Raw genomic sequence first — 26929 nt, 5'->3', positions numbered from 1 at the left:
TCACCAGTAAATCGATCTGCCTTGTTGAAGCTACTACGTAGAGCCTCTGTGCTGCTTCTCTGCGATAACTGGACCCTCTTGCTGCTACCTCTTCAGATTTGGAAATCTTTCCTCCAGACTCACTATCCCTGCCCCTCTCACACTGCTTCGATCTCTAGCTCTCTCTAACAACTGACTGCTGATACTCTGGAAATCAATCTGCTCATAAATCGAACCTCTCAAGTGTCCTCTCCATCACCACATCGACCTCCTCCTATAATCCTCTGTTGGAGCACCAACGACCAAGATTAAAACTTAATCAATGGCTAGGATCATCTCTGGATTGAACCGTGTGAGTTTCTAGATGATTCTCGCCTTGACCTAATGAATGCTGATTAATTAACCTATTCCCTAAGTCTAGACTTAGGAAATATTTAAAAACTTGTTAATAATCCAATTAAGCCATTTCTAGGCGGAATTTCTAGAAACGATTTCTGGGTTTTGGAGATCTCATGTGTCCTAGCCTCTCCACGAAATTTTTGTGGCTAGAACACATCCAATACTATAAAAACTAATAGTAGGAGGGTTTTTGGAAGGTCTAATCGAGTGCTCAAGGTGCCATGATGAAGAAGAGGGCTCCATGAATGATGGTCAAGGGGGTGGCCCCTTGATCTCCAAGTAAAACATCATGTGTTGGTTCAAGGTGGCTTTGTGGGCACAAGTAGTGGTCTTATGGGTCTCCTGGTGCAAGATAAGCTTGTAGACTACTCCAAATGAGGGCGTAGAAGATGTTGCTTGCCCTCCCATGTCTCAAGGACAAGACAAACCTCCTCTGTGCCTCAAATCAACTGCCAAACCTTGTATAAAATGCTAAGCCAGCTAGGGGCAATGTTGGTCCAAGTGCATTATCTCTCATATATTGTGGGCAATGAACAAGTTGCTGTAAGTGCTGAGGCTACCCATGGCATGAGATAATGCTCTGTCACATGATGGAAACCCATGGCTCTCAATGCTTCCCTTACAAGTGTCAATATGATCCTTTAGTGGGATTGGACTTCGTGTAGGGAGGCCATGCCCAATGTAAAACCACTTGCCAATCCTGTATAAGATCCAATGCGTCTCCTCACCTTTAGATACAATAATGATTAGTGTACTTGAGTGAATAAGCTTGTTAATCAAGGGCAGAAATGGGCGCTTCATAGTGGGTTTTCCTTTCAGATTTTGGTCTTTGAGCATGTAATTGTGTTACCTCCCTAGGTGGAAGTGGCCAATAAACAACCCTATTAGGTGTTTCAATCTCCTAAAGGGATGGACATGTCCAGGGTACATCCTTCAATTGGTAGGTGTCATGTGAATAATGCTGAGGTGGATCAGGACACATGGATTTCAAGGCCAAATGACATGGACTCAAGGGTGGTAATGATGAGCGATGTCCACATATTTTGGTGTATGAATGTATGAGAGAGCAATCGTGGTAGATGAGTTACCTTGACCTTTGTTCTTCCACCCTTATTCATTCGCCTTTTGCCTTTTATTGATTTTTATTTTATTTTACTACTCAGGGTTCTAGGGGATGAGAGCATGATGTGAATGATATAGCAGTGATTACTGCCTTAAGGTGGGGTGGTTCATTGCCCACTAGGGGTTGGGAAATACATGGGTTCTTTAATAATGCAAAGGGTACTCTTAGGGTCCCTAGTAACCAGGGTGATGGTTGTAATGATAAGGGGTAGAGCTCATATTTGGCTTTTGCCCATGTGCTAAATTCTTTTTGTCCCGTCCATATTTTGCATTTTGTGGTATTATTTCCTTTTGTATGTCGCCATCATATGATTTTATCTTTTTTTTTTTAAGTTGTGTCAACCTCCGAGGCATCGTTCCAGGCCCAGACATGTGGACAAGGGGAGGGGGAGTACCAAAGCCTTGTGGACCTAGTGGTCATGTGGACGCAGAGGGGGAAAATGATGAAATGGGGCATGTAATATGCCGAGGGGAGTGAAAATTGTGGAAAGGGAAAACGGGACTGCACTTCCAAAATCGGGGTTTTCCAAGTAGTGCCTCTCCTAAAGCTGTAAGCTAGTAAAGGAGATCCTACGGGACTAGGGTTGAAGATTAACCCCCCTGCTTTTAAGGTAAGGGAACAAAACTACAATCAAAACCCCTCCTCCTTCCAAGTCATGCAGTAATCCATACCCAAGTGTGCCAAGGAAAAACAAGCATAAGCACCCAATTACATAATGAAAAATCATACCTTTGAGATTGGATGACCCACCTTCAAGCATATGATCTCGATAGATGGCCGAGGTGACATAAGACTGTCTCAGGGAGTGGAAATATCTGGCACAATACCTGCTACATTGGTGGCTGTCTGACACTACTGGTTGCTGGCTGAAGACAGTTATCGGAGAAATATTCCCCTATGGGGTCACCTGTTGGTGGTGGGTAACAACACCATTTATCAGAAATAAATGCAAGAGAAGATAATAAACGACTAGCAACAATAAAATACATAGCAACAAAGTGCCATGATTATCTTGGAAACCCTAAATTGGGAAAACTAGCTCCTAATAGATTTGTTAGTCTTGGCCAAAAGGCATCTTACAATGGAATCATTAAGCCATTCAATAGGCTGTATTAGATAAAATACCATGGAAAAAAAAATGGTTTACTAAAACCTTGGGCTATTACACTGTCAGTGGTAAAACCATTAATTATTGTATCAAAATGACTCTATGACGAAGTCAATTTTAGCTCAGTGGTAACTAGTTATGAAGGCATTTTAATTGTTTATCTAACTTTTCGATAATGTAATGTGAAAGTTTTGTTCGTCTTTTATTCATTGCTGTTATATTAACTTGCATCCAACAAGGCAATTTGCTACTTGAATTAATATAACATCACCTTGATGGCTTTGTTTTAGTGTAGCACCTTAGCTCTCCATGGATAAATTTGAGCAACCTAAGGCTGATCTGTGGCATGCATAGCAGTCCTTATTTTCCTTACGCATTCATGCATTAGCCCTCTTAGATCGATACCGCTTTTTCTCTGTTTAGCCCATATATGGATTGGCACTTGGTCTAGGGGTGTATATCTTCACATTCCTTCCCCACAATACTCATTTATTCCACTCTTACTACAGCCATTCATTTTTCTTAGGCTTACTCTTAACAAAATCACCTTAAGCCTCCACTTCAAAGCCTTAGCAATCCTTTCTTTAGGGAAACACCCCCTGGGGTTGGAAATGAGCCAACCAAAAACGTAAGGAAGAGCTATTGAAGTGATAGTGGGTGGCCTTCCTAAGTTGCACAAACTAGCCTCTTGATGCTTGGGACTTTACATCATAGTATCATACATAGTGCTATATTTTTTTGTAACAAGTACCAAATGTGTGGTCTGAATGTTGTTTGCTTTTAACCTTTTCTAGACATGTTTTTCTGACGGTGACCAGTTTTGCATAAATTTTGGTCGAAAATTCTGTAATTGTAGATTTTTGTTGTTGAAATTGCATAATTGTAGTGCCTTGGGGTTTTTGGAGGGTGCTGAATCAATTATGCATTCAAAAATACAATTTTAGCAAGGTAAAGTTGCAATTCCGCAAACTATTATGATGATGGATTTTGGTGATATAGCCAGGAAGTGTCAACGTAAAATGTTTAGACTTGTCCCGTACCAAAAGTTGAATTGTCAAGCCATCCTATTGAAGAGTTAAATTGCCTTCACTGATATATCATTTTTGTTTTATATGATTCTGCTGTGATGCTCAATAATGTGGATCTCTATGTTATAGAAGTAGCATTGATTTCATTTAGTTGGTGAAATTATCACTAAGAAAAGTGTAAAGTTTTTCAACTAACTTTTGGGCATATGAATGTCATATTGGTCACAGGTATCCAATCAATTGAACAGTTTGTATTTGAAATTTCTCAAAAGGAATCCTGGTTATGATGGGAAGGTAATACATCATGAAACCATTATAGAACTTATGTAATGAACATGTGGGGCAGCATTGTGTTTTACATCCGAGTTGTGATATCATGCACAGACTAGAGTGCAGTTTTTGTAAAAGGAACAGTCATAAGTAATTCCAATAAGCTGTTGACTCATTAGAATGTTTCTGTGATTGGAATGTCAAATTATATGCAATTTGTATTTTATATGAACCATATTCTGCTGTGTAGGTTTCTATTTATGGGCATTCTTTGGGAAGTGTTCTTTCCTATGATATTCTTTGCCATCAACAGAATTTATCTTCTTTCTTCCCCATTGAACATATTAATCAAGGTGCAGTGTATAATGATGAACCACTTGATCGTCGTGACTATTCTGGAAATGTCCCAGATGGGTCTCCTGTGATATACGAGGAAAAGGGGAATGCAGATGTCAGTGAAAATTCTCCAAAGAAAGCCAGAGCGGAGTCAAAACAAGCAATGGAAACTGTCTATGGTCAAAAAGCAGATATAGTAGACTCCAAATGGAATTCAGAAATATTAGATGCTCAACAAAAAATTACATTAGAGTCAAAACAGGAAGAGGGAATTGGTATCAATCTACAAGAGGTTACATTTGGGCCAAAGCAACAAGAAGAAAGAGCTAGTGCTTCAGAAGATATTACTGTGGAGCCAATTCCAGAAACAGAGATCGTTAATGATGGAGCTGGACATCTACAAGGCACAGAGAATGCTATTTCTGAAAATTGCAATGAAGTGATCGAATCTCTTAGGAAAGAGGTATTTCATCTAATTCATTTTGCATGCCTCTGATATATTCCATTTTGACATTTATCTTGTTTGATCAATAAGAAAGACTTTTGTGCAGATTACTCTGTTCAATGTTTGCAATTTCATTGGAGGGGACAAGGACATTTGATTATTCTGTAGTGCATTATTTACAACCCTTTGTTTGAACTTTAGCCACATAACTCTTTGTTTTATAATATTTTCAGTCATTCTTATACAGTCCTGTAAATTTTAACTTGCACTTTATATAAATGGTGTTTAGAGGTTCATGGCCTTTTTTTGTGGCAGTGTGATGAGTATTTTCATTTTTCTAATTTGCTTATTAGATACTCATACTAATTTCTAGTATCTCTCCTGTTCATCTTTGGGTTTTGCAAATGGGTTGTCTATAACAGTTTGTGCCTATAGGATGGACAATTCTTGTTTAGTGCAATGGTTTATACTGTATTTTTAGTTCTCTCTTTTGTTCTTTATTTTATTCATTGTGCCTCTTTGTGATCATACATGTTGGCTGCTGTGGTATTTATTTTGATACTACATTGCCATTTAATTCTAAATTCACCAAGCCCCTCTCATCTTTAGTCAACTGAAGATATTTACTAGTTGTGTTACCTCCCAACCCTGCACTTCAAATGTTACACAGTCCTTTAACAACCCTAGGGACACTTTGGAAGGTTGCCCACTGTCACCTCAACAACTCTTCCACTCACTTTAGGGTGGTTCTTTTCTGGTACAAGGGGGGGAACCCTTAGGAATTTGCCAAAGACTAATGCCTATCCAATTAGGCTATGGAGTTAGTATGGATTTGGGACAAGAGGGTTAGCATATAATGACAATGATGTAATAAAGCTGTCATAGATGTGCCATAATTAGTTCAAAACATATTTTCAGCTTATGAAAGACTCAAGTGAGAGCCCTTGGTTACAACCTGAAAATGCATGGTTGGTTTTGGATTTTTGGAAGCATTCCTTTTAACAGCACTGTACCTAACATTGTACCATGTGATGTGGACTTTGGGAGTTTAGTACAAGTCATGAGCATTGTATTCAAAATTTGATTCAAGTATCATCTAGTTTGTCATTTGTTACCTAAGTTGCACGATACGTGGAAATGGGTATGGGTACGAAACGTGACTCCCCCAAATTTTGGAAACGGGGAAACACGATATATATATATATATATATATATATATATATATATATATATATAGGACATTTAAGAAATATGTGCAATCATAAAGCATACATGATACATTATTATTTATTACATTATGATTAAATTGTCCAATGTCAATGCATAAACTATAAGTCTCTAAATTTACTTCACATTTACTCATGAATGATCACATAATGAAAATAGCAATATCCAAAACCAGCTTTTATTATATATATGAGGCCGCAAGTACCATAAAGACAATGAAGCTGCAAGTACTATAAATACTAAAGACTAATAGCCTTCGACCTTCATCCTCGTAAAAAATGGAAGTAGAAGCATGCTCAACAGTGGATGGTGGAGCTAAAGAAGATGATTGGCCAATTCCATTTCTAGGCTCTCAGTCCTCAATATTCAGGGCAACAAGAGAGAGCTCCAAATCAAGACTTTCTAGATCCACATCCCATTCTTTAGAAGGACCACTACTATATTTTGGATCCCTACGAGATGCAAGGCGAAGGTTGGTATTGTTTACAAAAAATACCATAACAAATATGAAAGGGTCAATAGTTATAAAAAGTACTAGAAACTAGAAAAGACAAGTAAATATATTATCTACTGCTTGATCCTCTTGACACGAGAAATTTCTACTTTCTTGTCTCATGCTTTATGGGGAGTCTCCTCCTGCATAGTCGAACAACCTTGGTGCTCTTGATTAAATACAAGTTCCATACCCTAGTACCCTAGGTGCTCTTGATTATTGGGAGTCTCCCTTGCATAAAGGGCTTGGTGCTCTTGATTAAATACAAGTTTCAGACCCTAGTACATGACAAAATCCAACAAACACATTCCAATCCCCCCAATCCTGAAATCCTCAATAAATGATAAGTTTGCTAGATTTTGAGTGAGATCTAAAATTCTACTTTCTCCATATGAAATCCAATGAGTGCAAAACCACTCTGAAACATCCTGAGTCATTTCATGGTAATGTTAAAAATTTAAGTAAAAGGATGAAAATGAAAGATGAAGGAGAATGTCACTTTTACTCTAAAAATTTAACATTACCATGAACTGCGTATCAACACTAGGGCTAGAGGCTTGAACATTAGGCTGTCCCACTAAAAAAAAATGTTTTCAATCTTCAATGGCTTCCTCTATCACTCCTGAATTGGTAGGGAGCGGAAATAAAAAAATAATAATGAAAAATACAAATAAAAAAACTGAAAAAACACCACTTAAAGGCTGAAACGTGGTCGTACGACTTGGAAACGCATTCCAGGCCATATTGGGCCACATTTCCCACACGTGAAACGTGGCAGTACGGCCTAAAACGCATTTCTAGTCCGTACCAAACGCGTTTCTGCATTTCCATATCGTTTCTACCCAGAAACGGTCTCTGGTCCAACGTTTATTGCAACATAGTGTGTTACCAATCAAATTGGTGAGGTTGCTGAGGTCCTTGCAACCTGCTCCTAATTGGGACAAAGGATTGGGGCCCATTGTCACCTCGGCATAAATCCCACTCTTTAAACCCAACTACCCCCTTAATGGCTATAGGAGGATTCCCGTCGAATACCACACCTAATCAATAAAGATCACGCCTTGAATTGGATTTATGAGTGAAGTGGAGGACTTAATTCTTTGTTGTCCTACTAGTTGACTATGTAAAAATCTACAGTAAAAACTTTCAACCAGCATGATATAACGCTCAATGATGCAAGATATATTAGTATGAGTAGTCAAAATGTTTGTACAAAATATGTACTTGTTAGTTTTTGTAGCATCAGGTGGTGTTCTAGTCTTGTTTTTGGTTAGAGAGGCTAAGAAATACTAGGACTCCAAAACCCATAAATCGTTTATGGAAAATCCACCTAGAAGTAGCTCAATTAAGTTAATTAGTCAGAAATTAAAATTTTCCCAAGCCTAACTTAGGGAAAATGAGTAATTAACAAAAATTAATGAGAAAGGTGATATTTCTCTGGAAACTCACATGGATCAGCTCATAAATGATCTTAGCCATAGATAAGGACTTAGTCATGGCCATTGGTGAGCCATTGAGAGATTATAAGAGGAGGTCGATGGGGTTGGAGAAAATCATACTTGAGGTTGAGTTCCTTAGCAAAGATCGAGCTTCTCAGTTGCAATGATTCAACAAAGGAGAATTTGAGCAAAAGAAGGGATGCAGAGACAGTGAGGGGAAAAAAATGATTCCAGAGGAGATTCTAGTTCCAGAGAGGCAACATCAAGTGACAGAGGTACTCCATAGCAGAAGTTGTGCATGACTGCACAAATGCTTCAATGAGCATCTTGATTTAGCTAGGAGAGGTTTATTTAACTTCTAGAGGTTGGGAAAGTCTTCCAGAGGTTCGAAGAGTGACTTCTAGCAATAGAGACAAGCAAGATGACTTGATCAGAAAGGGCTTCCAGCCACACGTGTGAGGGCCTGCGCAGAACTGCTTGTGTAGGGTTTGGATGACCAAATTTTTAGAGAGAGCCAGTGCTAGGATTCCTTGTGGAGAGAGAATTCTTCTCTGTAATTATTTTTGTCAAATATTTGTTGTGTGGATAGCCAGTTTGGCATCCATACACTGTACTCAGAATCTCATTGCTGCATAATAATAAAACCATCATTTGTTTCATCGGTTTTCCCACCATTCGTTTTTCTAGGGACAGTTGTCAAAAATAACGGTGTCATATTTTCTCTGTGTGCTTTATATTTCTCAGTTTCCAACTTTTTATTTTCCTCAACGTTTTTATTATGAAGAAATTGTAGTGTGATTTATTCATTATTTTGTCGTACCAAAGTAAACTGCATAATTTAATCAATTGGAAGCTATGTTGCACGAAACTTCTAAGAACTCGATGTTTCAAGCCGTACTCATACCTGAAACTCTGAAACTCTGCTGAAACTCGACTGAAACTTGACCATGATGTAATCATTTATGACAATTAATATAGACTTGGTTTTCCTTCTAAATTGTCATCTATGGCTCTTATTCCATTTTTACTAGCAAGATAATGTGTTATTCACTTATTTATAACGTTTCTTTTATATATATACATATATGACGTTTCAGTCGGCGTTTCGGTTGAAGTTTCCATTTTTGGGAATTGACGTTTCTAAACGTACCGTTTTGGAAACTCTGAAACGTTTCGGCGTTTCGTGCAACTTAGGTTAGAAGAATGAATTCCAGTTGTTGCATTTCAAGTGAATTTTCACATGGTATCAGAGCAAATTTGATCAGGCAGATTGCTCAAAGGCGGAAGGAGGAAATCGTCCAGATTCAGAGGGAGTTTGGCAGCTCGATTTCCAGGGCTGCGTAGAGCCTTGCCAGGCAGTGCGAATTACTAGACAGGGGTTCGATTTCTAGAGGCAGGTGGTCGGAAAAGTTCAAATTTGTCCATAAGTGATTCCAACAGGCAGTAAGTGAACAAATTAGTATTTTTCGTAGAGCAGATCCTTGATCTAGGGGCAGTTGTTTTTGCAGTAGCAAAACCAGCATTGGGTGGAAGAGAAATTGCACACACTGAGGGATTTTCCTCCGAGGGTTTCCAGTTTTAGCCTTGAAGGAATTCCAAAATTTCGAGTAGCAGAGGGCAGGAACAGAGCATATTCGTGCATATCCTGAAGGAAGTGTGTGTAGAAGAGCAGGCACCCTAGTAGGGAGAGGAGATTCCTGTTTATATCCCAGTTGTGAGTTTTGTAGAATATGGCCTCAACAGGGCTTTAGAGATCAGGATAGATTGGATGGTGCATCCATCTACATAATTTGGAAGGCCCGGATGTCCTTTCTGCTGGATGATTGTGGTTTGAAGACGTACACATAATGAGCTATAACTGTACCTATGGATCCACAACAACTAGACAACTATAATAAAGAAATGGCCAAGGCGAAGCAGTTGATCCTTGAAGGAATTCATGATCACATAGTCTCACACTTAGCGGCCAAGAATACGACCAAAGAAATGTGGGATGCTCTCACAACACTATACTAGAATCCTTCCCAGAACCATAAGATGTCCCTGAAGGAAAAACTGAGAACCACTAGGATGTAGAAGGGAGTAGTTACCCCCTACCTCACTAGAATTCAGGATATCCAGAATGAGCTTGTTGTAGTCGGAGAGGCACCACAAGAAGTTGAATTTGTGCGTGTGTCTATCAATGGTTTCACCAAGGAGTGGGCTACTTTCGTGGAAGGAATTAGTGGACGACATCAACTAGTTGGATGGGATTGATTGTGGGTAGATATCAGGAAGGAGGAGATGCAACTTGCTCTAGTCAAGAGTAGTCTCGGTGGCAACAAAAAATGATCGAAGAGTGTGAAGGAGGAGGAGAACGTAGCCCTTGCATCAAAGGGAAAAGAAAAGAAAGGTCTTGATATCGCTCAAACTAGTAGGGGTCCTAGCAGGGGATTCTATAGAAAAACTACTAGGTCAAGGGCAATAACGGAGCGATAGCCCATTGTCACCTCATCTAAGGCTCCCTGCTCTTTACGAACTTTCACCGATGGGACGAGACTTAGTATAAGAGGAATCACAATAATGGATATATCAGTGAAAGGATGAAGGGTCATTCCCAAGACCTATTCATGAAAGAGACTCAATTATATGGCTTTCTTGCTTGGAAAGCAAGGTGATAGGCTCTATAGGAAGGGTTAGGAGGATTCTCAAGGTTAGGGTTTGGGGATGTATCTTGTAAAGATGATTCCTAGGCCTAGAAATCCTTATGGAGAATTGGTCTTTATGTGATCTTTGTGAAATTGGAGTTATTAGGTTGCAGGACCACATAGACCAAGTGGAACCAGAATTAGGTCAAGGATGTGGAGTTGATCAACCAAGGAAGGGATTGACCTAATTATGGAAGAGAAGAGGATCAAAGGACAACTTTTCTTTTGAGAATTGAATGCAATGATGCTAATGAAGACACTAGCCAAGGTAAACCTAGGGCAAGAAATGGTCCTCGAGCTAGGGCGTGCTATATCTTAAGATCTCATTGTTAGAATTTCTTGAAATTTGGAAGGCCTCTAGAGAAAACCCTAGTGCAGTTATGGAAAAGAGATCAAAGTTTTTTGATGGCTACAATGGGGGAAAAATGATGCCCTATGGTGGCTAGGCCTAAAAAGAGAGAGAGGAGGCAAGAAAGATAAGCATTTAGGGGACCACCAGTGGATGGATTAGTGCCTTGCCTTTGGGAGAGATGGGGTCAAGGAGAATTTATCCTTTGGAAAGGATTTACCCAATCAAGGAGGCCTTCAAGTAACTCCGCATGGCATTAGGGCATGCGAAAAGCTACTTAAGGTCTTTATACTTCGATATGCAATAATCAATGACTTATCAAGATGTATTTAGCAAAAATAATCTCTAGGAATATTCACCCATTCATACATGGCCAATGCAATGTTGAAATGCTATAAAAGATGAAAATTTTTAGAATTTCGCATAGACAAGTAGGTTGTTTCAGACTTATATAGCAAAAATCCGAGCAACATTTATCTGACAAAGTAAATAACAAGAATAAGCATGAAAAACATTACTTACATGTACAAATTTGTATATCCAATCATCAAATTATGCCAATAATGAAGCTCCAAGACGAGAAATAGATCCAAACGTCAAAATTCATCCATGAAATTTAAACTCGTCCCCAAAAGGGAATGCAAAGTTCTCACAAGAGCTAATAACCCAATACAAGTGATGATGATGAGAATGAATCACCTCACTTGTATTTAGACAATAACTAATGGGTTCGATTTGCCTAATTTGGCCTAATTGAGCCCCAAATAATAAAATAATGTGCAATAATAACATCCCTTGGTGACAAGCCCACCAAGATAGCTCAATAACACAATAGTGAGACTCTCAAGAGGGTAGAATGATCAATAAAGTGAGTCGTTGCGTCTTTGAGGAGGCCTAATGAAGTCTAGAGTGTGCCATGATTTGAGAATGGACCTCAAACATAGTGGACAAGGGGTTGGCCTATTCTTTCCAAGAAAATCCCTTTGGTGCCCCCGAGTGGGTGTGAAGGGCACAAGGATATCCTCATGGGTCTCCAAGTGGATTGAAAATGCCTATAAAAAATTGTAAGGGCTAGGATGATGTCATAAGCCCTCATTTGGACACTAGATCATCTGCCAAGTGTATGGTGCTAGTGTGGAGCCGACTGGGCATGGTGAACCAAGTGCATCATTCTCATCCAAAAGGTGGAACACGAGCAATCAATGAGTGGTGTTGGGGAGCCATGAAGTAGTCTCTGCTATTATGGAGGCCCATGGCTCTCAGAGCTCAACCTAGAGGTGCCAATGTGGCCCTCTGTAGGGCTAGGACCCCGTATAGGGAGACCAAGCCCTAGATTGAGACCCACCTACAATCTTGCATAAGATCCAATGCACCCCCTTTCCCTCCAATACAACAAATCATTAGAATAATCAAGTAAAAGAGCTCCCAATTCATGGAATTGATGGGGCATTTCACAGTGGCATGCCCTTCCATAGTGGGCTTTGGCATGTACAAGTGTCTCCAAGCTCAATACGGGGGTTAGTCAAGGACCCTATTAGGTGGTTTGAACCTTTAAAGGGGGTGGCATGTCCATGGTACATCCTTCAAGTGGTAGGTGGCAAATGATATAGTAATGGAATAGAGTGGGTGTTGGGCATGGAATCCCCCCACAGCATGTTTTGGGGCTCAAACCTAAGTTTTGACTTAATCTTGTGGTAAAGACTCCACGAATTGCGGGCGCGGAGTGCGAAATGTATGATAGAGTCACTGGGTTGTCCGCCCTAGTCTTGTAATGTAATGTCGGCCTACCCATGGTCCGTGGACCATGGGATTGTATAAATAGAGCGAGGCTCTAACTGTAAAAAAGAATTAACAAGAGAAGCAATAGATAGCGAAGTAGAAGCGAAGAGAAAGAGTCTAAAGTGTGTATTGGGTCGTAGGATAGGAGAAGGCTCTGCAGCTGAGTGCGCAGAGGCCTAAGTAGTCTGCAACTGAGTGTGTGGACCCCTGTCGCTGAGTGCGCAGGGCAGAGTCGAGTCTGTAACCGAAGAAGAGATTAATAAAGAAAGGTTTTGTTACCAATTCGTGTATCTATTCTTGGATTAATTCATGGTTAATGTAAATCACAAATATACTGTTTATTTTCTACGCGCACATGTATGACTGGTTTATATTGCTAATATAACTTAACACATACAAATAAGCTAATTTAATCAACTAATAGTGGAATACTAGTCAAGGCTTGGGTAATAACGGTGTTCGTCTTGTGAGTAGGGCTGTGCGAAGGCAACTCCTCAGGCTGCGAGGAATGGGTAAGCGCGTGTAGCGATGTGTGTGCAGGGTTGAACCGCGGACCACTTGAACTCATCAGACATCTCCAGGGTGCGGAAACCTGGTTCTAGCACCCTCCAATACTACTTCGGGTGAGACCTTAGTCCGCGCTCCGCACACTGTTGCCAAAAGGGCCAGTAGTTTCGGGATTTGTTTGGCTAAATCACCTCTGAACCTGGGTTGGGCCCCAACAAGGCAACAAATGGTTCCGTTGCCGGGACCGGGATCTGCATAAGATATGTCTGATGTCGTGTTACTGGAATCCGATAAAGAAAGAAATTGAGGAGTGGCTGGATAGAAAGATTCACGAGTTCGCGGCGCAGGAAAACAGGAATCCGCGAGTGTCGAAGGAACAGTGGTTAGAGTGCTACTTATATATGGAAATCCATGAAATTTTCTTTGCATTCTTCCCCTCTGAGTTGTACGAGTGGATCGCAAAGCTAGTAGACAGTGAAGGAAGTTGTAGGCTTGACAAACTGATTGTGTGGACTCCAGAGTTGGTGCGTAGACTAGAAGCATCGGAAGATAGCATCGTGCACACTGTGGACCATTGGCTCAATCGAATTATAGGAGGGTTTATCATCGAGTTCGCGGTAGATACTTAGTCAGCTACAGCGAGGTGGAACGACGCTTCCTCAAAGGCCCGCGGGGTAAGTACATTAAATCTTTGAACACTTGGATTAAAATGCTACTATGTGAAAAGCGGGTTATGCAAATAAATTGATGTTTGGGGCTATGCGAAGTGGGAGGATCTATAGAAACAAAGGTAGCGCAGAGATAGAAACTAGCCCCTTGATTTCACCTCGGCGAGAAAGCGAGGAAGAGCTCGTGAAAGTTTCACCAAGAAGTGCAATCAGTCTGATAAGGCAACGAATTCTGCGCATGCCACCCCTACCTACACCACCACCAGTTTCACCATCTTCACCCCCATCTCCGCCCACACCACCTCCGCCACTGCCACAGTTCAATATGGCGAGCACAATAAAGTTGCCGGTGTTCAAAGGAGTAGGGAACAAAGATCCGGACCAATTTTGGTTCATGGTAAAGGCTGTATGGGAAGCGCAAGGAGTCATGGATGACAACATAAAGAAGGCAACGCTGGTAAGCGCGTTGCAGGATCGCACACTGACGTGGTACATTAAGCATTCCAATGACAATCCAAACGCAGGGATTGTAGATATCCAAGCTGTGCTGAACAGGAAATTTAGCAGGCCAAAATCGGAGATAGTCAATTATTGGGTTTAAGGAAATTGCGATGCTTCCAGGCGAGATCCCTTGGGAGCTGGATCAGAGACTAAAGGGTACGATTCGCGAAGCCAACATGACCTTGACAGATGGTCAGCACCGCGCATGGTTTGTAGCGTCACTAACGCCGCATCTAAGGGTCGTGCTGTTAGAGCAGAAGTTATCCACCAAGGCCGAAGCCTTGGAGATTGCAATGAAGCTGCACGAGACCCCAATGCAAGATCCTAGCCTAGGAGTCCAATAGATCCACGTGCAGTTGAAAAACTTGTGTCTAGAGATGCAGAGTTTGAAACAAGACAGGACAACTCGCCCAGAAGCGCGCCAGGGACATGACAAGGACCATTGTTCAGTCTTCGCGAACTACCTAGCGGGAGGAGGACCAATGCCATTGAGACCAGAGGCACAAGCAGGACCAAGTGCGACGCTTGCATTATGGTGCGCGATTTGTCAGATAGGAGGAAAGCATGCTACAGATAATTGCCACCTATTACAAAATTATACGCAGACATCCCATCAATTGTTTTGTAATTTTTGCAGGTTGGTAGGAGATGATGAGCACACCTGTAGAAGTTATGAAATAATGATGGATCAGACTCCTACCTATAGAGTACAGGCCGAAACACGAGCCCTTGATCAAAATGTGGGGATGGTGCGCACTGGATTTCAGGGGCGTGGACGAGGTCGAGGTGGAATGGGACCAGGAAGGGGTCGTGGACAGCTGATTTGTTATAATTACGGAGGGCCAGGGCATTATGCCCGCGATTGTACAAATCCGACGAGAGCATCATGTTTATATTGTACCCAGTTTGATCATGAGACAGAGGACTGCCCCACACTGATAGCGAGGTTGCGCGATAAAGGAATACTCCAACCTCCACCGACTCAGAATCTGCAAATGATGAGGTCTGAGTCGCGCGAAGAGGACCCGAATGTAAACATCGTGCTCCGAAGTGGTATTACAATAGGAGATGACAAAGGTAAGCAGCCAGAAGAAAGTGCTTGGGTTCGCAAGGCTCCAACAAAGGAACCAGAGTTCGATTTGGAGCGTGCGAAGGAGACATTCATGGAAGCTAAGAAGAGCTTCATGGAGGCCTCCACTTCAGGTAGTAAAGACAAACTAGAACCAGAGATGGACCCATTAATGCTTACTACCTTTTTGGAGACATGCATGAAGCTGTTGCGTGACAGAAAGGCTGTGAAGGGACTACAAGAACTCATCACTAGATGTGCTGGACTAGGAGAACCGCACGTAGTCCGGAAGCTCGGAAAGCACACAACGCGAACAGGAAGGGAGATGAGATTGACTGCGCAAATCGGGGAATATGAAGTGGATGAAATAATTTTGGATCTAGGATCGGACGCGAATGTCCTGCCAAAGTAGGCATGGGAGTGAATGGGCAAACCCGTGTTGCAATGGTCTCCTATTCAATTGCGAATGGCGAACCAGCAAAAGATCCTACCAATGGGAAGATTGAAGGGAATAATGGCAGATATCGAAGGTGCGAGCGTGCTTGCAGATTTCGAAGTGATAGAGATTGTTGATGACAAAAATCCCTATCTCGCGCTACTGGGGATATATTAGGCCACTGACATGAATGGAGTAATAAATCTAAAGAAGCGCAAGATGATTTTTGAGAAAAAGTCACTACGTGTAGTGGTACCTTTAGACCATGCGGAAGGATCGCGCTACACAGAGCCAGTGTGCAACGACGAGAGAGACGACGATCTAGCATGTATCTACAAGATAACCGCGTGGGAGAAGGACTGGGTGAATCCAACAGTGGATGGCAGGATTTCGTGGGAGCGCAAAAGCTCTTGCACATCAGATTCGGACGAAGAAATAGAACGATGGCAGAACCGGTTACACGAGGTAACCACACTCAATTGCAACATGATGATAAGATCACTGCGTTGCGTGACAACAGTGGTAAGAGATTTGCCTATGTATGATGGGTTGAGCGAGGTAGACAATTTCTTGAAAATGTTTGAGTATTGGAACAGCAGCGTTTTGACGCTCTGAAATGGGCACTGCGCGCTACGCCTGCAATATGGTGGGGTACGCATCAAAGGAGTTTTGAGGACTGGCACAAATGCAGAAGGATGATGCTCATACGGTTCGGAAAGCCTCAGATGAGGATGAAAATCGGGTATGACGAACGAAATAGCCTACGCGCCCACCTCTCCAGATGGGTACAAGTGTATGGTATGCAACCTGCACGAACGCACACCGTCCTCGTGATAGGAAACAGGACCAACAAGTAGGAGCCGGCATGGAGATGGCGCGAACGTTGAAGTATGATAAGACCGAGCGCGCCGAAGATTATTATTGTGGAAGCCTTTGACAAAGTATGCGAAGTATTGAACACAGTCCACCATGTGAGACACGCTGATTGGGACCTGTGCGTACTAGTGGTTCTATGGGCTTATAGGACTGTGTGCAAAACCTTGACCGTGCGAGCACTTCCGAAGCCGAAGTATGAATCAGAGGCTGTAATCGCTATGGAGTGTGCAAAGCCTAGTCCGCGCATGACAACACCCGTAGATACAACGTTTCGTGGAGCCCGGAAAGAAGAGATCAGCCGCAAGAGACAGTACACATGAAACTTAAGGAAGAAATCCAATAGGGAAAATTTAGACACCGCGAACTTGAAAAAGAAAGAGTACGGTTAAGAGAGAAAAGCGCTTTGATGGACACGGAGGTCAAAAAGTTGGAAGACGAGATAAAGGAATAGTTTCTTGCCGAGAAAACTAGGATGATAAGATAAGGTGCATACAATCATACTGACAAGTTTCAGAACTATTGCCGTGAATTGGTTAGTCTGCTGGCCTGGCTTGGATTGCATATTGCTAAGCATGGTGACTAGGGTAGCGCGTTGCAAATGAGGAAGTGTGCAACCATAACAGGTAGGGATTCTCCAAGAACTGTGATAGAGGACAGAATGGCGCTCTACAAAGGTGGTGCGACCACTTGATTAGCCAAGAAAAGGATAGTCTTAGCGCTCCAGGCAGTTGGAAGGGAGTGCGGGACTATAAACTATCCTGCTTAGGAGCTGCGCGATGTTGGAGATGCATGCAGAAGTAGAGTCACAAGGTCCGCGACCGTGCACAGAAGATTGCGCTACTGTGCAGATTGGCCAGAAAGTGACCGTTGAAGTCACTATTCACGATGGGATGATTGACTTGAGGCCAAATGGAGTGGGTTGTGGACATTTAAGAAGCGATTTATGGGGAAGATTTGGGAAAATCTGCCGCCAAGAAAGCATTAATGGATCGGAATTAGGGGGAACGGTTGAATTCGAATTCAAAAGGCGCTATAAAACACAAAGGGTTGCCCAACAAACAACACTTGGTCATTTGAGAATTGAGTGATTGAGCAGAGCACTGAGCATTAAGAGCCGAACGTTAATTGAGCTCCTGAGTTCGCGAGTGACAGAATACAGCCTAGATATGATGACAACAACCAAGGATGGTTTGGGAATTGAAGAGGTAACTGCCAGCGAGGCTGCGCAGACCCCAATGGTGGAGGATGTTCCAGAAGGTGCCGATGTTGTGGCAGAAATCCCCAAATCACCGCGTACGCCACGACCCAAAAAGGATAAACAAGCAATGGCCCCCGTACGCGTGTCCCCGAGGAACCCGCTATGCAGCAAACTATCGATGGCAGAGAAAGGGAAAGCTGTCACGATAGAAATAGATGAGGAAGAAGAAGATTTGCAGGCCCTTATCATCGCAGAGGAAGAAGACGAAGGCATGGAGGAGGATATTCAACCTACATGCTTTGCGACAAAACTGGCCGCATATGCCGCCCCGCGAAAGGGGAAGGCCAAAGTGCCCAAGGACCTGGATGGAACCAAGAGTTCAATCCAGACCCCGCTCCTCCCAGATGACACTGTGTTTGAAGGCACGCACTTTGGCCGTATGCCAACCATGAAGTTTGAAGATTGGGACCTCGCTGATTGCGAGAAGTTCCCTCACCTGGAAACCGGGAATCTCATGAAGCAGAACAACGCAGGGGCGGTGACAACGTTAGAGCCGCGGAAGTGGCTGCGCGGAGTGGAAAAGGCCGGGCTACTGAACCTATTATGGGTGCCGCATTTCCACCGCGCCCCAGTAGCCATTTTCGTCATCAGGCAGCTGCTCTGCCTGGTGCATGATGGGTATCTATGGCTGGAAGAGCCTATCCCCATCACGACATACCTAATCCATCGCATTTCTCGGCTACCATACAAAAGAAAGGACCCCGCGGCCATATTAGAAGGGAAGTGTAGTGAGTTGGCCCTCGCGGAGGCCATGAAGACAAAATACAAGCTGGAGAAGAAGAAGAGGGGCTACGCTATCTCCAACATCAAGGACAAAGGGGTATGCATAGCTACCCAAATCCTGGCCGGCAAATTCATGCGAAACCACGCAAACGAGGTACCTGCACCGGTGATCGCACTAGCTGAGTAGTGCGCAGAGGGGATCCAGTTTAATTGGGCTGAATTCCTCTGCACATAATTCTTGAAGAACTGTTGCGAAGCCTAGGAGCAGGGTAAAACCTTCCACTATGCGTGGCTGTTGCTATCCATAGTGTTCATAGTGGGGGAAATGCTGGAGGACAGTTAATTCCTCCTGATTGACAGAGATTTACCAGAGGCCGTGAAGTACGCTTCGCTCTGGGCCACGAAGGACGTAAAAAGAATACGTGACAGCAAGATCTTCTGGGTGCTCATGGAGATGAACATCTGGATGTGGATCAATCGGAGGCCGCACTTGTCGCCCACGGTGTACACTAGTCTGTAGAGTTTTGCAGAATTCAAAGCCGACATGCATAATATATACGTGAGGTTATGCAAGGACATAACGAAGCAGTGGAGGAAGCTACCTTTTATAGCCACTGACGACGCCATTTTGACCGTCTTGGAGGCATGGCCTCCGGAATGGCGTGCCCCAGATCTTGCAGAACTCGAGAGGGTGGCAGCACAGAATAAGGACGATGCCAAGCTACGCGTCACACAGTTGGCCGAGAAAAGGAGGAAGGAAACAACAACAATTGAGGCGCGGGAAGTAGCGCAGAAAGCCGCCGAGCAGAAAAAAGCTGCAGAAGCAGCGACAGTGGCAGCAGCAGAGGAGGCAGAGGAAGCGACCGAGAAGGTGGACGAGGGCCAAGCAACGCCCTCATAGGAGCAGGAGGCAATGGAAGCAGAAACATCAGAAGGGAGCGCGGACCCAGGGACCACATCCGCACAATTAAAGCGCCCACACACGGTAGAGAGAGCAGGACCGAGGAAGAAGGTCAAGGCATCGAAATTGGCCATTGAACCGATCACCTTAACCGAAGGTGATCTCCATGACATCGTCGAGACGATTCGTGATGTGACAAATGAGGCTCTTCAGGGTTTTATGCAGGAGCACTAGACTGTATTGGGGGCCATCAGGGCGCAACTACAGGAGTTACAGGTGCATTCCCCTTAGGTGGGTACCCTTTCCACCCACCTCGCAGCAAGATCATCGACAGCAGAGTAGACGCTGCACGCACAGATGGAAAACATAATAGTATTGTTGGAAGGGGCCCTAGTAGCAGCGAATGAGGCCGATAGATTTTCGGTTAACATGATGAAAGGCCTTGGCCTTAATTTGGCTGCCCTTCCGCGTGAGACATTGTATCTACTACAGGATGGGATAACGGTAGAATTGCGCGCTAGGGAGAGCCATGCGATCCAAGTTCTTAGCGAACAAAAGATAAACATGGAACAACTCAGTTTGCAGCGCAATGAATTGGTGTCGCAGAATCAACAGTTGGTGCAGGTGGTAGACGATGCTTGCCGACGCGTCTCGGAGCTGGCCATCCCAGCAGATCTACCAGTAGAAGTGCGGATCCACATGTTAGCGACCGGAGTTCGCGAGGCTAGGGAAGAAATGACCAAGGTTCAACTAGAGCTGAATCTTCAGATCACCGAGCTGTGGTTAAAGGCACAACCCTCCGCTCCCTCGGAAGTCAGTGAACAATGCGGTAGCGCTATCACAACGATATTGGAGGAAATGGGAAGTGCAGTGCGAGACTGCACCAACATGTTGGAAGACGCACTTGAGGTTCTCATGACTCTGCAGGAGGGCCCCAACCTCTAGCGCTTGGAAACAGAAGTGCGAGAACTCTAGCAGCAATATGGCAGTGTCCGAGGAACTGCGCAGACAGTGGTCCTCACCCAGCGGCTTGCCAGGATGCAGCAGGCTAAGGCACTAAAGGAGCAGGTGGACGTGGCGCGACACAAGGAGGCAGTTCTCAAAGCGTGCATTCAGCCTTGGATTGATGAGGCCTTCACTATCACGACAAATATCGAGGGGAAGCTAGCACACATACAGGGGATGCACGCGCAGATGCAAAGAAGCACGCCGGATACAGAGGTCTCAGAACAATGTATGCAGCCGATTCAACAAGCAGTAGCTCAGTGCACTGCGGATCTCGGTATAGTTAGAGAACAGTTGGAGGGACTTCGTGCCAAGATCGCTGCACCGACCGAGTAACTCGAGGGTGAGTCACGATGTTTGTGTTTGGGGCCTGTTGGGCATGAAATCCCCCCATGACATGTTTTGGAGCTCAAAGCACAAGTTTTGACTTAATCTTGTGGTAAAGACTTCGCGAATTGTAGGTGCGGAGCGCGAAATGTATGATAGAGTCACAGGTTGTCTGCCCTAGTCTTGTAATTTAATGTTGGCCTAGCCATGGTTCGTGGACCATGGGATTGTATAAATAGAGCAAGGCTCTAAGTGTAAAAAATAATTAACAAGAGAAGCAATAGATAGCTAAGTAGAAGCGAAGAGCAAGAGTCTAAGTGTGTCTTGGGTCGTAGGATAGGAGAAGGCTCTGCAGCTGAGTGCGCAGAGACCTAAGTAGTTCGCAGCTGAGTGCGTGGACCCCGGCAGTTGAGTGCGCAGGGCGAAGTCGAGTTTGTAACCGAAGAAGAGATTAATAAAGAAAGGTTTTGTTACCAATTCATGTATCTATTCTTGGATTAATGCATGGTTAATGTAAATCGCAAATATATTGTTTATTTACTGCGCGCACATGTATGACTGGTTTATATTGCTAAATATAACTTAATGCATACAAATAAGCTAAGTTAATCAACTAACAGTGGAATACTAGTCAAGGCTTGGGTAATAACAGTGTTCGGCCCCAGAGTAGGGCTGCGCGAAGGCAGCACCTCAGGCTGCGAGGAACGGGTAAGTGCGCGTAGTGACGTGCACGCATGTTCGAACTGCGGACCACTTGAACTCATCAGACATCTTCAGGGTGTGGAAACCTTGGTTCTAGCACCCTCCCATACTACTTCGGGTGAGACCTCAGTTCGCGCTCCGTGGACTGTTGCCGAAAGGGCCAGTAGTACCGGGATTTGTTTGGCTAAATTATCTCTGAACCTGGGTCAGGCCCCAACAAGCCAACACTGGGGATTAGGGAAATCATCCATACCACATGTCATGGTAAAAGGGTAGCTACAATAAGGGAAGCCCACACCTGGGTATATGAGTGTACGAGGGAGAAAATCGTGGTACATGAGTTACCCCGACCTTTGTTTTTCCACCTTTCTCATATGCCTTTTGCCTTTGATTGATTTTTCTTCATAACTACTCGGGGCTCTAGGGGATGAGAGAATGTTGTGTAATATGTAGCAGTGGATACCCTCTTAAGGTAAGGCAATTCATCGCCCACCAGGTGTTGGGACAATCATGGGTTCCTTAATGATGGGGGGGGCTCATCTAGGGCCCATAGGAACCAGGGTGATGGCCATGGATAAGGGGTAGAGCTCATGTTTGGATTTTGCCCACGTGCTAAATTTTTATGTCACAACCGTCTTTTGCATTTTGTGGTACATTTCCTGTCGAGAGTGGCCAAATTATGCTTTTACTTTTCTTTTTAGTTGCATCAATCTTCGGGCATCGTTCCAAGCCCGACCTAAGGTGTGGACGAGGGGAGGAGGAGGCTAACCCTTTGTGGACCTAGTGGACAAGTGTGGACCCAGATGGGAAAAGAGATGAATGAGGCTAAAATGAGTGGAAGGGAGTGATGTATATGGTGTTGGGAAGCGGGATCACGCAACCAAAATTGGAATTTCCCATGTAGTGCCAACCTTGAAGCTAATGGCCAGTAAAGGAGAGCCCACAGTACTAGGATACAAGGCTAACCACGAAATCAGGAAGTGGAGATAAGAGTACAAACCTAGCCCACCCTTTCTGCCGAATCCCCTCCACCAATCCATGCCCAAAAGTGCCCATGATAATTAAGGAGAATTACTCAACTATACCAATGAAGAGCATACCTTCAAGGTCGGGAGGCACAACTTCAAACATACAATCATAACAAGTGGGTGAGGGACCACATGGATGGCCCAGGTGGCAGAGATAATGGCACATCGAGCTCTCTGGTGGCTGCGAGGGGCTGTTGGCTACCGACTGAGGACCATATAGGAGAAACATTTTCTCCTATATACACTGCCCATAGGTGGTGGGTAACATCTGGCTGCAACTGGGATATGAGCTCTTTGAGAGGTGCATGAAGCTACTCAAATAGGATCTCATGAGAACAACAACAATCTTTTGATACCGTAGACCTGTTACCTGAACATATCAAAGACCAATCATACATGGCATCATGTTTTTGTGGTGTCTTATGATCACCCATGCTTAGTATTTGGCCATAAAAATCAACAAGAAAGTAAAATGCAAATTTAATGTAAATGCATCTAGTCTATCATGAAAATATAATATGATGTTAGTTCTAATGAGAAAAATGAGCATGCAATGCATTTTACCCTAACATGCATGTTAGATCACCCAAATACTAAGTGTAATCATAGACCCAATGTAACCAGCATATCATCTAGTCAATATGTAAGCAATTGCCCTTATGCTCAATCATGCAATAGATCCAAAGGTAGGGGTAGGAATGACAACATGGAAGATCACAAGGGTGTGAGGCAGTAAAATGAAGTGAACATGCATGGAGTATCACGGGGAAAGAGGGAGCCAAGGGATGCAATTTGTTCTATAGGATCCTTCTAACCAAAATATAGAGATAACAATTAGGCTCATAAACCTTCGGTGGATAGCAGCCTCAGTGATATCATCCCCATTATGGTTCCCATCATTAATGTCATATTTTATGACCACCATAGGGTTGTGACTAGGAGGAAAGGGTGACCGATGACAAGGGGAGACACAACAATCATATTGCTCATGATGATCATATTCAAAATGCTGAGCGTACAAGGTGGGAGGAGGGATACAACTAATGGATAGATTTTGCTCAACATCATGCCTAGGAGGGGAAAAAGGATCATCAATGATGGTGCTAATGTAAGAAAGGGCAAGGTATGGGCTTAGGGGTAATGTAGCTATGCTATCAGCATCTTGGGAAAGGTATGGGAAAACAAGGCCTTCGTCAGTGTCATCATTGGTGTCATAAATGGGCCTTGCCATTTCCAATAAACCTTCTTCATGTGAGGGAAAACCACAATCCTCCCTTTCGATGGTGTGAGTAGGGATATCATTATGAGTAATGTTATGGAGAAAAGGAGAATCAATTTCAACCTCATTTTCCCTGTTGGTGCCATAAATAGGGTCACTTTAAAAGTGATGGCTGTCCACATCCCATTTTCCCTCATTAATGCACAAGAAACGAGAATGTCATCTTCACAGTAAGCTAGAATAAGCCTTCATTTCATCATGTTCATCCTTATGATCTTCAATGGGGATTGTTACCACTCAAACTAGCAGGGGTCCTAGAAGGGGATCCTAGAGGGGCAACTGCTAGGTCAAGGGCAATAATGGAGCAATAGCCCATTGTCACCTCAGCTAAAGCTCCCTACTCTTTACGGACTTTCACTGATGGGAGGAGACCTGGTATGAAGGGAATCACTAGATGAATGAGTCAATGAAGAGGTAAGGAGTGATTCCTTAGGCCTATTCACAAGAGAGACTCAAATGTATGGCTTACTTGCTTGAGAAGCAAGGTGTAAGGCTCTCTAAGAAGGGCCAAGGGGATTTCAAGGGCTAGGGTTTGCAAATAAGACTTATGAAGGAGGGACCTAGTCCTAGAAACCTTTGTGAAAACTTGGTTCCAAAATGGTCTTTGTGAGATTATCTTCAAAAGGTTGTAGGACCACCCGGGACCAAGTGGACCCAAAATTAAGTCAAGTAAGAGGAATTGGTCACTCAAGGAGGGGCTTGACCTAATTGTGGAAGAGAAGAGGATCAATGGACAAATCTTCTTGGAATGGAATGCAATGATCCAGATGAGGTCACTAGCTAAGGGAAACCTAGGGCAAGAAATGGTCCTTGGGCTAGGGCTTGCAATATCTTGAGATCCCACCGTTGGATTTGCTTCAAATTTGGAGGGCCTCTAGAGCAAAATCCAACGCAGTTGTGGACCAAAAATCGAAGTGTTTGGATGGCTAGATTGTGAGATAATCAATGCCCTAGGTGACCTATGTAGGCTAGACCTAGAGAGAAAGGTGAGAAAAATATGTTTTTAGGTGATCATATATGGAGGACCAATGCCTAATCATTTGTGAGAAATTGAGTCAAGATGATTCTAATGCTTAAGATGGTTTCATTCAAACAAGGAGGCCTTTAGAACAATTTCGCATGTCAATTAGGGCATGAGAAAAACTTCTTCAAGGTCTTTATACTTCAATGTTCAATATGTGATGACTTGTCAAGATTAATTTCAATGAAATATCTCTAGGAACATTCACTTATTTAGACATGGCCCTTAACATGATGCAACACTAATGAAGACAAATTTATACCTTTTTACCAAAGAAAACCAGCAAAATTTCAGCCTAGTAGAGCGAAAATCCCAACATCATTTATGTGACATAGAAAAGAATGACAAAATAGCATTAAAAAAGCACTTACATGCAAGAACACGTATATCCAATCATCATCATATGCCAATATAGAAGTTCCAAGACAAAAATGAAGATATCCAAACATCAAAGTCATCCATCCATCCAATTTCGTCCTCCAAAGAGAATAGCGAAAATCTCACAAGAGAATATGATCATTCCAAGTGATGATGAGAGAATGAATCCACTCATCATCTATTGATACAATGTCCAATGAATGTGATTTAGCTTATTTTGGCCTAATTTAGCCCGTAGAATAAAATAATGTGCAAAATAACAAGTACTTTTGGTGACAAGCCCACCAAACTAGCTCAATGACAAAGGAGTAAGCCTTTCAAGAGGGTTGTATAATCAATAACATGTGTTGTTGGGCCTTAGAGGAAGCCTAATGAAGTCCATAGGTGCCATCATGTGAAATATGACTCCCAAAAGTAGTGAACAAGGGGTTGGCCCCTTGTTCTCCATGTAATAAACTTGTGGAGGCACACAAGTGTCCTCATAGGTCTCCAAACAAATTGAAGATTCCTGTAGACCATCTTCAAGGTCTAGGGCAATGTTGCACGAAGTAGGGACGAAACGGGGATGCGAAAGCGTCATTTTCCAAAAATCTAGGAAGCGAAGCGTCTGCTATATATATATATTTGTATATTTTTTGCATTTATATTCAAAACAAACATCCCCAAATACCAAATTAGTTGTAGAAGACATGAAAACATGCATATTTTTGCATAAATCAAGATAGATATGGCATCTGTGATTCCATTGTAGTTACTAGTATGTACATCAATGATTAATTATTCGAGCATCAACCATCTATATTCTAGCAATTACAAACATACATCAAATTTTTAAGCATATTATAAAACATAAAACATAGAGCATATTATGATTTATCTAGCAAGTGAGCAACTGTCACCATTTGTCATGTCCTAAATTCAAATAATAATGTTTACAAAATAGGTCACTTGGTCACCACCAAGACAAAAAGGTTCAAATTCACAAGCCTACAAGTCTAATGATTAATCTATGACAAAAGTAGTAAATTGTGAATATATTTACTAATCTCTCCTCCTTCCACCACGAAGAGAACGTGGCGGCGGGCCTTCACATGGTGGCAATGAAGAAGATGGTGCCTGTGGAAGTTGTGGCACTGAAACCGATGAAGACAAACCCCTTGTTGTTGGTGTTGAACCATGGAACTTAGGAACCAAGGGACCAGATGGGGGTGGCATCTCAACTCGATCATCATCATCTTGGAATCGCTCAAAAAATTCACACAAAAAAAAACCACTAGTTAACAAAAAAAATTAAAAACATGAATTAGAGAAATGCTTTATAAGCAAAATTCATACCACAATGGACATATCTGGATAAGAGCATCCTCTAATTTCTCTAATCGCAACACTCCACCCTCCAAATTGGGCTCCTCTGGATTCCTGTCCCAAATATTAAGGTCTTTATTAGTCTTTGCATCATCACGGTTGTGGGACAGCAATCACAAGCTGTAATGAACATAAAGCAAGCTCTCTGCCCAGTCTAAACTCAACCTGTTCCTTTTAACACTGTGGATGAAAGAATAAGAGCTCCAACACCTCTCTGCAAAAG

General features: G+C 43.0%; 1 protein-coding gene across 5 annotated transcripts in view; it reads left to right on the top strand.

The window, feature by feature from the left end:
• The window catches only part of SGR2 (shoot gravitropism 2 (SGR2)), a 444740-nt gene that overhangs the window by 275707 nt on the left and 142104 nt on the right, over positions 1–26929 (top strand). For 4 of the 5 annotated variants that reach the window (XM_089378380.1, XM_089378378.1, XM_089378376.1 and 1 more), the window contains exons 10-11: positions 3866–3931; positions 4158–4706. In XM_089378380.1, the coding sequence (XP_089234506.1) occupies positions 3866–3931; positions 4158–4706 (615 nt within the window). The remainder of the gene's footprint in view (positions 1–3865; positions 3932–4157; positions 4707–26929) is intronic. The other variant, XM_089378379.1, reaches the window with a different exon arrangement.

Source organism: Pinus tabuliformis, chromosome J (assembly GCF_031772625.1).
Source record: "Pinus tabuliformis cultivar Carrire ecotype Pingquan chromosome J, CPIR1, whole genome shotgun sequence".
In the NCBI taxonomy this organism is placed as follows: Eukaryota; Viridiplantae; Streptophyta; class Pinopsida; order Pinales; family Pinaceae; genus Pinus; species Pinus tabuliformis.
This window is presented reverse-complemented; position numbering and strand designations above follow the sequence as displayed.